General features: G+C 38.3%; 1 protein-coding gene across 5 annotated transcripts in view; it reads left to right on the top strand.

Moving 5' to 3' along the window:
- Positions 1-14,056, top strand: part of CNKSR2 (connector enhancer of kinase suppressor of Ras 2) — a 220,769-nt gene that overhangs the window by 112,730 nt on the left and 93,983 nt on the right. For 3 of the 5 annotated variants that reach the window (XM_055703079.1, XM_055703080.1, XM_055703083.1), the window contains exon 9: positions 5,993-6,139. The exons of the other annotated variants lie outside the window; for them this stretch is intronic. In XM_055703079.1, the coding sequence (XP_055559054.1) occupies positions 5,993-6,139 (147 nt within the window). The remainder of the gene's footprint in view (positions 1-5,992; positions 6,140-14,056) is intronic. 5 annotated transcript variants of the gene reach the window in all.

The raw sequence follows: 14,056 nt of genomic DNA, 5'->3' as shown, positions 1-14,056 counted from the left end.
GGATTTTGCATATTTGCTTAGCTAGAAAATAGCACATGGCTTTGCAGGATATATTTAGCAGGCACATAGTACTTTTCCTTCAAAAGTGTAAAGATATTACTACTTTTCCCTTTTACAAATCTGCAAGTTAGGAAAGAATTACTGTAACTAGGGACAAAAAGCAGTTTTCTTTTCATGGAAGCAGAAAGATGTCATTAACTTTCATGGGACTCTGGTGACCCTTTGAACAGGAATACACCTGTAAAAATATGGACTCTGTTCTATTTATCATTTGACTGTAATTCCACCCTCTAGTTGATGTAGTTTCAGTGTATTAGATTTGCACACTACTTTTAAATGATGCAGGTGTTCCATGGTTTCTTTGGGATATATGTGCTAAATTTTTTAGACTGTAGGTTATTTAGTACTACATTCTGAAGCATCCTAAAAATACTTGGTTTAGGTCCATCCAATTGTATTTGAGCTGATTGCATGTTAGTATTTTGCAGAGCTGCTCTCTGACTCATAACATACATCAGTACTCACAGAAATAATGAATGAGCACAGGAGTTTGGGAAAACTGTCATGGATGTGGCTGCATAAAAAAAAGATTCAGTGGATGGTCGTGCTTACTTTTAGAAAAAGGAAAGATTGCTACCAATTTTCCAAGCTTGTCGGAAAGGAGGCAATAGATTCATCTGCAGGAAAAGGTTGTTTAAGAGCAACTTTTTAGTAGTTGAAAGTGTTAGAGTTCTTGATAATTTAGAATAGGAATTCAAAATAAAAGTTCCTTTTCAGGCTATTTTAATATTGTCATCCAGATGTGCTTGTTGCAAGCCAGAGAAACATTGGGGTCTTTTAAAATATGCTTCATCTTGCCCAGGGGCATCTTCTTTTCCCCCATGGTGACTGGGGGAGCAGACCTTTAACAGCATCCCGTGCTAAAGCTTTCTGCTATTTGGAGTAATTGGTGCTGGGATATTCCAGGTGATGGAGAAGCCGGTGGGAGGCAATGGGAAGAGGCAGGGGAGATGCAGAGGATGTGTCAGAGCTGGGTGCAGTTGCCCAGGGCTGTCATCTTGCCCTGCTGAAGCAACCTGAATGGTCCTGAGTGTCTCTGGAGCACCCTAATGACGCAGCCTGGCCACAACCTCTGGGCAGGTGGTGGCAGGATAGATGAGAAATTTGGTGGCCTGATGCTGGTGTTGCAAGCACCCTGTTTGCAGGCTCATTTCTCCTGGCCTTGCCTTTGGGAGGGCGATGTCCCTTCTCACATCATCCCACAGCAGTGCTGTACATCTGGTCTTGGAGTATTGGTCTTTAGGTGGCGTGGACATGGGCTACCCTGTTTATCCCTCCTTTACCTTGGCAGTAGACTCTAAAGTGCTCTAATTTCCTTGGCAGAAGCAGCTCAGCATGACTCCTCAGGACACCCCTGTGGTGTTCCCTGGCTCTCCTCTCCTCTTCCCCTAGTTCCCCTATCTTTGCATGCCATGTTCACCTTCCCTTGCTGCTCCTTGAGCCCATAGTCCTCCTCTTTCCTTACCAGATAATCCTGTAGCCTGTCCTGCTCCAAGTTCCACCTTTCTACAAGGTGCCCTGAGCTCTGTCGGGCACCCAGGCCTGCACCCACATAGCAGGCATGCTTTCCCCTTCCCCAGGGCTCCCAGTATTACCAAGGGACCAACTGCATTGTGCCAGTGTATGTGCCAAACCCCCAGGCTGCCCTCAGCTGCCCTCAGCCCTCCCTGCGCTCAGCCATGAGCTGCACTGGCAGCTGGGAGTGATTCGGGCACTGTGCAGCGAAACCCAGCTCTGGTCTTAGGCTACAGCTAAAGACACCTTTCCTGACTACCGTTTGTTGATAGCACTTGGTTTAACAATGTAAATTTATTTTAAAGCAAGCAACAGTAACTTGCTTGGCCCTTAAAGATGGGTACCTGGTCAGGACCGTGCACTGTTTTAAAAATAATTGCTTGGGGGTTTTTAACATACGTAAAGTTGTCTGCTAATATAGTCCTTTTACTTACCTATTGAATTTTCAAACCAGTAATGAAACTTCCTTATTACGGTCTGTTTTTGCAGTACGTGGGCAGGTAGAGACTTTGAAAGCTTTGCCTAAAAACTTGATGATTAGAAGCTGAGAATTGGTAACTGTGGTGGTAATGAGAAAGGGGAAGATCCTGAGGAGACATTAGACAGAATACATTCAAATTACACTTAAAAGACAGTGTAGATTACATGTCACTGAAGTGGATTTCTGGAAAACAGATTTCAGTTCCCAATATATTCATTGCCTTTTCCTCTTTCAACCTGACCTCATCAAATAAGATTGCTTCTGTTTAGTCTGCATCCATATGAAATTTGATGAGATCTAAACTGTGGGAACTGAAAAGCATGCCTCCTACATGGACATCAATTTCCTTCAATTTATTGTTGACAGCCTCTTATGTGACTTGTTCCTCTTAGGCTAATTTAGTTGTTTCTGTTCAAAAGATGCGAAGCAACCAAGGACTGTCTGAACCAGCCAGAAAACTCCTGTCAGGGAACTAAGTAAAAGCAGAGAATGAACTTCATTTGAAATTTATAAGAAACTCAGAATTTTCCTGTGAAAAATTAAGCTAAATTGTTTATATTCATGAGCTTCTAAATTAAATACATCAGATTTAGTGCTTTGAAGTAATTTTTTTCTTTAATCCCCCTAAGTCTCGTAAAGAGAGTAGATAATCTCCCGTTTATTGCAATGTAAGGCATATTTGAGATACATGATACAGCAATACAATTTGTCTCTGCAAAGTATGAAAGTGCATTTAAAATAATTTTAAAACTGGTAGCATAACAAAAAATATTTTTATTTATATTTTTGGCTATTTCAGTGAGAAACAGACAATTTTAAAGCACAGCTTTTGTATGCCACATCCTACCAACTTAAATGGCAAAAAATTTTACATCCTGATTCTGTAACTGGGGCCACACATATCTGTAACTGGGGCCACACAGCTCCTCAAGGCTCCCTCTGCTGCTTTATTCAGCAGGATTCCTCTCCAGAAATCTGTCTTCATTAGGGAATTACAGTGTACAGGAGCATATGTACAGAATGTGATGGTTTGACCCTGGTTGGATACCAGGTCCCACCAAAGGTGCTCTATCACTCCCCTCTTCAAGCGGGCAGGGGAGAGAAAATGTAACAAAAAGCACATAGGTTGAAATGAGGACAGGGAGATCACTCAGCAATTACGTCACTGGCAAAACAGACTCATTTAGGGAAATTAGTTTATTATCATTCAAATCAGAGTAGGGTAATGAGAAAATAAAAACGAATCTTCAAACACCTTTCTCCACCCCTCCCTTCTTCCTGGGCTCAGCTTCACTCCCGATTTTCTCTACGTCCTCCCCGCTAGTGGTACAGATGGGCAGAGAACGGGGGCTGCAGTCAGTTCATCACACATTGTTTCTGCCACTCCTTCCTCCTCACACTCTTCCCCTGCTCCAGTGTGTGGTTCCTTTCACAGGAGACAGTTCTCCACAAACTTCTGCAATGTGAGTCCTTCCTACAGGCTGCAGTTTCTTCATGAACTGCTCCAGTGTGGGTCCCTTCCATGGGGTGCAGTCCTTTAGGAGCAGACTGTTCCAGCGTGGGTCCCCTGCAGGGCCACAAGTCCTGCCGGCAAACCTGCTCCAGCGCAGGCTTCCCACAGGGTCACAGCTTCCTTCAGGCATCCACCTGCTCCAGCATGAGGTCCTTCATGTGCTGTATGTGGACATCTGCTCCATCATCCTTCTTCACTTACCTTGGTGTCTGCAGAGTTGTTGCTCTCACATACTGTCATTCCTCATTTCTGCTGTAGATGTGTTATACAGATTTTTTTCCCCTTCTTAAATATGTTATGACAGAGGCATTTCCACCATCGCTGATGGGCTCGGCCTTCGCCAGTGGTGGGTCCATCTTGGAGCTGGCTGGCATTAGCTACATCAGATACGGGGGAAGCTTCTAGAAGCCGTCCCTGTAGCCCCTGCTGGCAGAACCTCGCCACACAAACCCAACAGAAGAGACATATCTTACCTGAACTGTAGGCCTTTAATTCCTTCTTTTGGGGTCGGAAATGAAACCTTGCATATGCCCATGGTGACATTATGGGACTGTGGGGAATATAGTGTTTCTAAGCAGTGGTAGAAGTCTCTTTTAAGTAGAAAAGCAGTGTTGTAAATAGCAAGGTGTTTTTTTATAAAATTGTAATATTAAGACACAAAGCTTGGACTTACAGAGGCTTACTTGGTTTGAATACTGTTGGAACAGAATGGAGACTTCATAGGGATGTGGAAATTGAGCTGAAGTCAATTAAGTTTCACTTTTATTCAAAGTATAGTAGTCATATGCCTAATATATTGGACTGAAAAGAATTATTCCAGCATGCTTGGAAGTCTTCTGTGGAAACTGGAAAATATTAATTAAAGATACATGTTGTCAACACCCTGTTTCTTTGTATACAATAATACTACTGTAGGAGTGCATCCTGGATATAATGAACTTTGCTGTGGTGAAAGCAGGAAAGGTAGGTTCACAGTGGCTGAGGAAGAGTGGTGAGGTTTGAACCATGTCTGTGTTTCAGGGTTGTTGGTAAACATTGGTGTTGGCTTAAGTGACATGCCCATATGGGAGTATCAGCTCTTAAAATAAGTGCTATTAAGCAAAGTGAGTTTTGGTGTAATAGAGAATAAGGTAAAAAATAAGTAGCAACAACCTATGTATGATTACCTTGCTTAAGCACTGGTAACAAATACACGTTTGTGTCATATTGCACTATACTGATGATAAAGAACATCTGCATTATTTTGTTCACATTGCCTCTTTGATTTTTTTCAAACACATTGACATGGTATAAAGTAACCGTTTTACAATGATGTTACCTTATAACTTTAAAGTTCTAGAGGTTTTTTGCAGTAAGATTTTTACTTCTCAGTTGGGTAATTTTCTTAACGTTGTTCTTGAAGGAAAGCAGGAAAATATTTGTAACTGATTCTTTAAACATCAGAAAAAATTGTTTGTTTAGGGGGAGAGAGAGAAAAAAAGGTGGAAAAGCTGTCAAGTTTACAGAAATAATCACTTTATAAATGTAGAGGCCAAGATTTTCAAGGGATGTATGATTCTGTGTATTGCCATTCTGGGTGCCAAACTTGAAATTCAGGGTTTGAATATCTTAGAGTTTCAAGATAGGCATTATTTAGCCGGAAAACCATTGTCGTGAGTTGTATGTTTTAATATTTAAAATATTTTTTTTTTTCAAAAATGCAATCTAAATCATTCAGAAAATATTATCTTGCATTTATAAATAAAGGCTTGTTGCTTTCCATGTTAATAAAGTTCTTAATTTTAGAATATTTCAAAATGCTTTAATTCAATTAGGAAAATTTTACTTTGGGATAATACTCAAGTAGTAATGACTCCTCTGTCATTAATTTACTGTATTTGTTTCTGAAATCATCATGAAAGAAGTACTATTTTAAAAAAAGGCCTTGTGATTGTGATTTTACTTTTATAGCAGCATGAAGAGTAGATTTTCCTGAGCTGGTTTGTGCTTGCATAAGCTGCTAGGAGTAGAAGTAGTATGACTACATGTGGTTAGTGGACTTTAAATACTGTGGAGTACAGAATGCTCACTTTTTAATTGAACTGTCAATATGGTAGCCAGGGCTTTTTAACTTCCTAGTCTCTAAAGTCTATGTACCAGAGCTAATTTTGAAAACACTTTGTGCATTTACAGTAAAGTAACAGTAGTTTATTAATTCTAAAACCTGAAATGATGCATATCTATCTCAATGCATTATAATAATTATGTTAGTTGACGTGAATTTTATGCAGTAATTTATTTTTTACATTTCTAGAGTTAATCTCCTTTAAGATATATATATATACACTCCTATTATGTTATTTTACTAATATTATTTAAAAAGGGAACATGACATATTGAATACTGTACCTCAATTTTATTGTAATGATTTTACTGGTTACCAGGTGGGGTGGCAGTTGAAAAATTTGGTGAATGCACTACGAGAGGATCCGAGTGGTGTTATCTTAACTTTGAAAAAGCGACCTCAGAGCATGCTTACCTCAGCACCAGCTTTACTGAAAAATATGAGATGGAAGCCCCTTGCTCTGCAGGTAATGAAGCTTAATCATAAGTCATACACCATCATTTTAACTATAGATTATCTCAATGATGCTTTATTGTGCTTCATCTCAGCAGCATATGAATTTGCTCTTGTATACTTTGAAAAATTGTTTCTGAAATTATTTTTCTGCAGTTTGTTCTTATAGGCTCAATTGAAATTAAACCTGTTGGTAGAACTTTCCAAAGTTAAAAAGTAGTTGTCTCAGTGTTTTACAATGCAGAAAAATAGCCCCAGATAACTTTTCTAGCTAAGGGGAAACAAGTATACTTCAGAAACTGATAAATTTTAGTTTGACTTTTTGTTAAGCTCTCAGTGCAGTAAAACCTCAAAGAAAGAGGAAAGAAAGAGATCTTAAGTTCTCAGTTTGATCAATCATGGAGTTATAGAAAAATTTGTAAGGTGATTTTATTCAATAAACCACTTGACCATCAAAATGTCCTCCTGTAAATAGTTGTATTTGTGTCAAATTTGTCCTTGAGATTGAACCCTTGCACGTAAGGAGACATAAGGATGTCCAGCAAGGCCTTTAGTTTTAGTAAGCGTGCGATGTGCTGAAAACCATGGGATGGTTTCATTAAAGCTTTCGTGTTTCACGCTAGGATAAAATGTCACTGTGATGGATTACTCTAGGAAATAAAAATTATGTCCAGAGTGATGAAAACATGTAACCAACAGATGGAACTGACAAATAGTCTCTTTTTTCATTCTGTTCAGATAGAACAATATTTAGAAATTTATTTTCTTTTCATAAAGAATGCATTCTTTGGGACACTTTTATTATCATAACAAAGAGTCTAATTTAATATTAAGTACATTTGAGAGACAAGAGAGTTCTGCAAAGTTCAAGCAAGAGGAGACTAAGATATGGAAATGCCACTGCCCAGTAGCTGTGGTCTTTGCCATTTTAAATATTAAGAGATTTATAAAAAGAACTAATGCCATGAAGAACTCCTTTCAAATGTATATATATATATAAATCATTTTGTAACAGTTAAATGCATTGTTGTCTTTGAAACTGAGTAAGTTTTTAAATGATAGAGATGTCTTGGTCTTTCAGATATAAAGAACTGACTAGACATGTGACAAAAAACTTGGAACCAAAAATATCTTACTAGCGTCTGAACATAAAATTGCAAAACTGTATGCATATGAGTATATGAATGTCCATACTTGAAGGCTGTACTTTTATCCTAGCTTAAGTGAGGATATAAATACAGATGAAAAATGCTTTAAATGGGGTCAAATGCTTTCAGTCTCAATCCTCTTTGTGTGAGTTTGGTATTTCTTTGGGTGAATTGGGTCATTCTCCTAAATATTTGCTTCACTTTATAATTTTCCATTAGAATAATTACACTGCAGACCCCATAACAGAAGTTTCTAACATGGGCCATTGATGCAGACAGTAGCAAATAAGCAATTAGTTCAAGACAGACTACTCCAAAAGGGTGGGAAGAAATTGGACAGAAACCCATTTCCACCATTTAAACTAAGTCCAGTAGGAAAGTTAGGATTCCTGTGGTCCTTTTACAGTGAACGCAGTCATGAGCTGAAGTTCTGGGCCTGCTTGAAACTCCACACTCACTTCTAGAAGCAGAAAACCAGCCATCTTTCAGTGGGTTTTATTTGGCTCTGATTTACATCTCAGCATCCTTAGTTCAATACAGATACTAGGGTGTTATTTAACTGATCTAACCTTAGGTATCTGCTATGTACATATCTACGTGTCATTGAGGTGTTTCATTTTTACTCCCTTTAGCCAGCGGACATGCATAACACTTACTGGTTCGTTCACCTTGGCCTATTTTAGACTCATCTGCCTTAGGATGAGGTGAATTGGACCCTGTGCATGCCGCTTTCTCGCCATTTGATGATAAAGGGAGTCTGGACAGCTAGCTTGAATGCAGATTATCTGTATTAGATAAAATGAGACTGACCCTAGATAGAGGTTTTCTGTAATCTTAACAGGTTTGGGGAAGGGTGTGTGTGTAAATGAGAGTATTGGTTTTGGTGTGCGGTTGCGGTTTTTGCTGATAGCATAGAAAATATGAGTATTTTTAAGGCTAATATGAGTACAAATAGAGATACTGTTAGAGATATAATTCTGATATCACAATGATATTATTCTGATTTGATCCAACATGACACCAGAAAAAGGCCAGAACTTCATTTAACACTTACATGTGCAGTGTGCATATGTGTGTCCATTGTAATTTATGATTTTAGTGTGAGAAACAATAGTTTTCTTAAGTAGATTGAGTGTCGAAAAAGCTCCAAGGTGAAGACAAACATCAGAAGTGCATAATTTGGAGATTTCTGTTGTTAATTTATGCAGAACAGAGGAGAATTAGGATCTGTGAACTGGCTGCTGTAGGTTTTTTGGTTCTGCAAATGGAGTGAACAGAGATAAAATGTGGTGTCACGTCCAAATTAAATTGCAATGAGCAAGATGGGAAGGTGGAAATTTGCCCTAATGCAAGGAGGTTGACACAAACGCAGAGACTGAGTTTTTGTATGCACCCCACCAACGAATATGTTTAACAGCTGTTGCAGAGAATGTAGAAGGTAAATATTTCAGTGAATTAAATCAAGAGAGTCATTTGCATTGAGATTTACGCAGAGACAGTTTAATTGAGAGCCTTCGAAACTTAATTTTAGCGGAAAGTGAGTAATGTTGAGATATTATTGGCAAATTGCATTCTGCTTGTTTAGTCAATAATTGGAAGAACGTGACGTTTACAATTTGCAGCTACATGAAAAACTAGACTCAATGGAGAGATGCTAAGTATGCCCATAAGCTGGGAAAGTGGTAGATGACTCTTCCAGCTCAGGCAGTATGCAGGCACTAGTGTATCAAGCAGTTTGGTGTGTGAGTTACAGGGCATCCTGGTAATTAAATTATGCATTCTGAGAATTAAATTTTTAAGAGCTTGCTGTCCACTCTTTGTGATCTAGATTAGCCATATGCCAGCCAAATGTTCATGGTCTCCGAATGTGCAAAATGTTTTTAGATCATTCAGATACTAACTGGTTAGTGATTGGTATAAATACTTCTTAGAACGTTCAGTGGTTTACTTTGAACAGCTCTCCCTTCACATCGCAGTCTTGCAATAAATTATGAGTTTATTGCAGTCTACGTAATTATTGATTAATTCTTTGGGGATTTTTTTTCCTTTTAGCAGAAGTGTGGTATATTTGTTCTTTTCATAAATATTCTTATCCTTAGAATAAACATGAAAGGTCAAGGGAAAACAAGAAGAAAAAGAACTATGCACCCTGTGTAGCAGTCCTGAAACTGATACTGAGTGGCTTGATGTACAGTAAAATAACACAGTTAGCCTATGGCTTTACTATGCACCGTTACCTGATGAGTTTGTATTTACAAGTGAATTAATTCCAGCTCTAAGGTCAATCAGTACAGAAAGAAAAACATCCTTTTTTTTTTTTTTTTTTCCCTTGTGTCCTGATTAAAGGAAGTGCTGGGTTGGTGGGGTTTTTTTTTGTTTTCAGTCATTTGATGATTGTCTGTTTTAATATCCATCAGTATCCAAGTTCTTGCAGATAATCAAAGTTCTCCCTTGACGCATTCCGAAATCATGTCCAAAGTTATGAAGTCAAGGGATTTTTCAGGCTGTGTTTTTGCTTTTATAACATTTGAATTAGGCAGCTGTGACTTTGGGGAATTTTGTGGTTGCCTTTGCAATTTAAGGTGTTCATTAACATGGAATTGTACTATAAATACTAAGATGCTGTGCCTGCAAGACAAGTCTTGCTGAATTTGCCTTTCAGTTACTTTTCTGATACTCTGATCTGTTGTGTAAAAGCCTAGAATAATATTTCAGATTGTAATGTTTGTATTTCTGACTGCTACTGAATGTGTTGGACAAACCAATTAAGTTTAAACTTTTTTTTTTCCCCTTACTTGACATAGAGGTGGTTTAATTATCTTTGAACTCTCCAAATTTTTGTCTGGTTCAAATAAATGTCCTCTACTCTAGATTGTCTGTTTTATTTCTCCTTTCTGCTTTGTGTTATTTTGGGGAGGTTTCAAAGGGAGGCTCCCCAAAGTGCTGATTGAATAAGGGGGGAAGCTTCAACAGAGAAGATTCTCAGAGCATATGAAATCTTACATAAGTCGCTATCATCATGCTAGCAAGAAGCTAGCTACAAAGTCCTTTGCGTTCTGGAAGATGGTTTGTTAATTAGTCAAAAGAAACTGAACTTTGACTACAGTGCGGAAGACTCTTTATGCAGTTCCTTTATAATACAGAAAAGGAGTGATAGAGCAACATGTTGCCATGCTTTGTCTAATCTGGACTACACCTGCCAATACCAGTGAAAAGGCTCTTACTGGTATCAGTGAGGTTGGGGGCAGGTCCAGCTGCCAGCCACATTTTGTGTGTTGACTTGGAAACAAACTTTCTGACCCCTCTTAAACACTCTGTCACACTCATCATCAAGCTTGTTTAAATGTCAGCTTTTGTGTATTTAAAATAGTTCACTGTACTGTTTTGTATGTGATTAAATTGTACCATTATAAAATCACCAATAGCTCAGTATCTGTAGTTTTTTAAACAGACTTTATTTTGGATTACATATGCATCATATCTCCACTATGATATATTCAGCTTTTCAGACTCCTAACAAGCAACAGCAACAATAACAAGTCCTTGGTTTGAGACAAAATGCTACTTTTATTCTTTTTATTTAGTGTTTTTTGATTATATTGCCTCCTTCATTCATCTAGAGACAATGTTATATTCTGTTTTCATCACTTATGATAAGAATTAATGACCTTACACTTTTTAATCATTAAATTTGAATAAAGTACTAACTTGTTTGCTCTTCAGTTGCCTAGTTGTCTTTTAACTACGTGGGGACTGGGCTTTCTTTGCAGCACTATTAAAATGGATTCTGGCTGGGTTTTCCTACAGAGTATGAATTAGTTACAGTATGTCATTACTTCATGTCATGGTTGGTCTTATAAAAAGTTTATTTTATTAGAAACTTTCTGTTCAATAAATTGTCCTAACTTTGATCCAATATTAAATATATATTTAGCAGTAAAATCTGTTTACTGATGCAAATACTGTGTAAAGATATTACTACTTTAAATTTTCTATTGGTTTTGCTTATATTTTCAAAAATTGTATGTCTTTTTCTGGAGCAATCTTTCTCAAACTGTATATTGCAGCTTCCAAGAGAGTTAACAAAAGAGTCAGAGTTTTAAAAAACATTTAAAAGAATTTTACATAGTATATATTAAATATTAGTTATATTCATTGTTTAGAGAGAAAAAGCAACAATAATATGCTGACTTACTGGGGGCACCCTCTCACTTCCTTCAGGATTGGGGATGGCAAAAGCAGCAATAGGCCCTGGTAGTGAGAAGGAGGCAGGGACCACAGGAGAAGAGCTAACCAGGGACAGAGCAGCTTCTGGAGGAGAGGCGAGTTAAGTGTCTGTGTGCTGTGAGTCAGTACTTACAGGGACTTCTTATTTCCCTGCGTTAGAGAAACTGAGCTGCTGTAAGTAAAGACCATTGGTTATCTGTTCCCTGGCCAACTGACAATTTGGGAAAGGGTCCATAAAGACTGATGATCCTGAAGGAGGATGGTGCATCCAAAATGTTTGAGAAATAATACTCCAGAATGTATTGAAATAACAGATGTTGTGTTTGTCATTGTGGGCTGAGATTGATGCAGGGTCTTTTGTGGGACCTTCTCGAGGCTATTCCAGTTTTAATATGTAACTTCTAAACTTTCTTTGTCAGGCTATTCCTGTGGGTCAAGTATTTAAGATTTTGGACCTGAAAACTCGTTAGTTTTATTGCTGTTTCAGCAATCCCACATGCCCTGGCCAGCCTACCAAAAGGGACTGCAGGAGGAAAAAGTTCTAGTCCTTGGAAGAGAATTAACTCAATGATAACACTGATCTCCAAGACTGAGAGACTCGAAGACTGATCTAATTCAGAAATATTTGAATGGAATTGCATGTGTTCTTCTGTTCAGTGTGCCTCCATATGGTCCACTGAATGGCTGCCATTGAACTGGAAAGCTGCATGAGCCAATTTACTTGCAGGTGCACAAATTAACTCGAACTGAACAGTTGAGGTCTTTAAATTGCAATGCAAAATGCCATGTAGATGCAGCATACCTGCAGATCATGTTCTGAAGGCTCTTTTTTAACAAGGAGGGCCTGAAGAATTGTAATTCTTTATAAAATGAAAGCTGAACTCCTGCAGCACAAGGTGGTAGTTACAGCAGTGCTCTCAGTGTGTTAAGCTACTACCAGGAGAGAACATTTGAATGCTTTTACCATATACCAGTCTTACTGAGCTATTGATTTACTGGTGAAGTGGTGATAAATATATTTAAAAAAAAAAAAAAAAAAAGAAAAAAAAAGAAAAAAAGGTGGTGGCCTATTTTTAAATTGGGGGGGGTGGGTGTCTTTTTTTTTTTTTTTTTTTTTCTAGTTACACAGCTTTTCTGTTTTTGTGAAAATAAGCTGGAGACTTGACTTTGGCAATGTGACCCAAATATGGAAAAGATATGAGACATATGAGACATCCTAGTATGTTTCGAGACAACCTACAGGATTGTGCTTCCACTTGTATTAGATTTTATTCCAATTTCTATCCCCTTGGAAGCTTCAGGTGCCCTGGGAAGGTGTACCCACATTGCCATCCCGTGAGATACCACAGTCATTCAGACTCACCAATTACACTGTAGTTTCACCTCTGAAAGTGTCTGACATGGGGACAGTTTGAGGGAAACCGTTTACCTTCAGGTAGCTGGATAGCTTGTGTTTTTTCTGTGGTAGACTGAATACCATTTCTTTCTACTGTATTCACTGTTTTAACCACTTTGCCGAGCCAAAAGATGGACCAAAACAGGCATTTGTCAAAAACGTACAAACCCCACCTGATTTCCAGCATCTTCCAGCAAACTGTTCTGGAGGACAAAATGATCTGTATGTCTGGGCTGTGTATTAGCAGCGGCTAGTGAAGCGTGAAGTTACCCAATAGAATACTCAGGCTTCAGCAAAAACATTTTTTAAGAAATTAAGCCCATGTCATCAGTATTTAAATAATTAATCCCAGGTATTCCAGGCTGTAACACAAGGGAAATTCTTTACCTGTGTTGTCTAGCCCTCCAGCAGCTGGTCAGAACCACCAGAGGCTCATCAACCCATTGTAAGTCCAGATCACTATTATGCTTGAGCATGATTTTTCTTACATGACAGAAACCATACACTCCTGTTGATTGCCACTGGTCCAGTCTCAAGGGCCCCCTTTCCTCTTCTCTACCTATTCATGCAAGTAAGGTAAAGGGCTGTCTTCTTCCTCAAAGTGAAGAGCAAATCCATCTTCCCAGCTTTTCTCAGTGTTCCTGCCAGTATGAGCCAACAACAGCCTAGGCCTAACAAGTGTAAACGTGGTCTAGATTACAAAATGCTTTTGTCTTATGATGAAAATTAATTCTACAAACTACTCAGCAAGCCACAAAGGGTACCTGTCATAGCAGTGCAAGTATCAGAAATGAAATAACAAATGTCATATTAGTGAGCAGTTCAAGAAAGTCTATGGCTACAGTGTTACAGATAGAAATTTAAAGGATAAGATTTTTGTTTCTCTGAAAGGGAGGGGCGTTAGGTAGTTGGGTTTTTTTACCCAGCTTTGTTACCAACTTTATTGTTACTTATGCAGACTCTGTCTTCTTGTTTTTAGTGGTTGTAAAGTCTTTTACCTGTCTGGTTTTGTGTGTGTGTGTCTTTCTCCCTCTCTTCCTGTAAATACTGGCAGACTTTCATTGGCCTTGCTACAGAATACTCATGTTAACTCTAATGAGTTAGGAAAGAATTTAGCAGTATCACTGTTTACAGGAGATGGTTTTCTAACATTCAAAAA

Source organism: Falco cherrug, chromosome 2 (assembly GCF_023634085.1).
Source record: "Falco cherrug isolate bFalChe1 chromosome 2, bFalChe1.pri, whole genome shotgun sequence".
Lineage (NCBI taxonomy): Eukaryota > Metazoa > Chordata > Aves > Falconiformes > Falconidae > Falco > Falco cherrug.
This window is presented reverse-complemented; position numbering and strand designations above follow the sequence as displayed.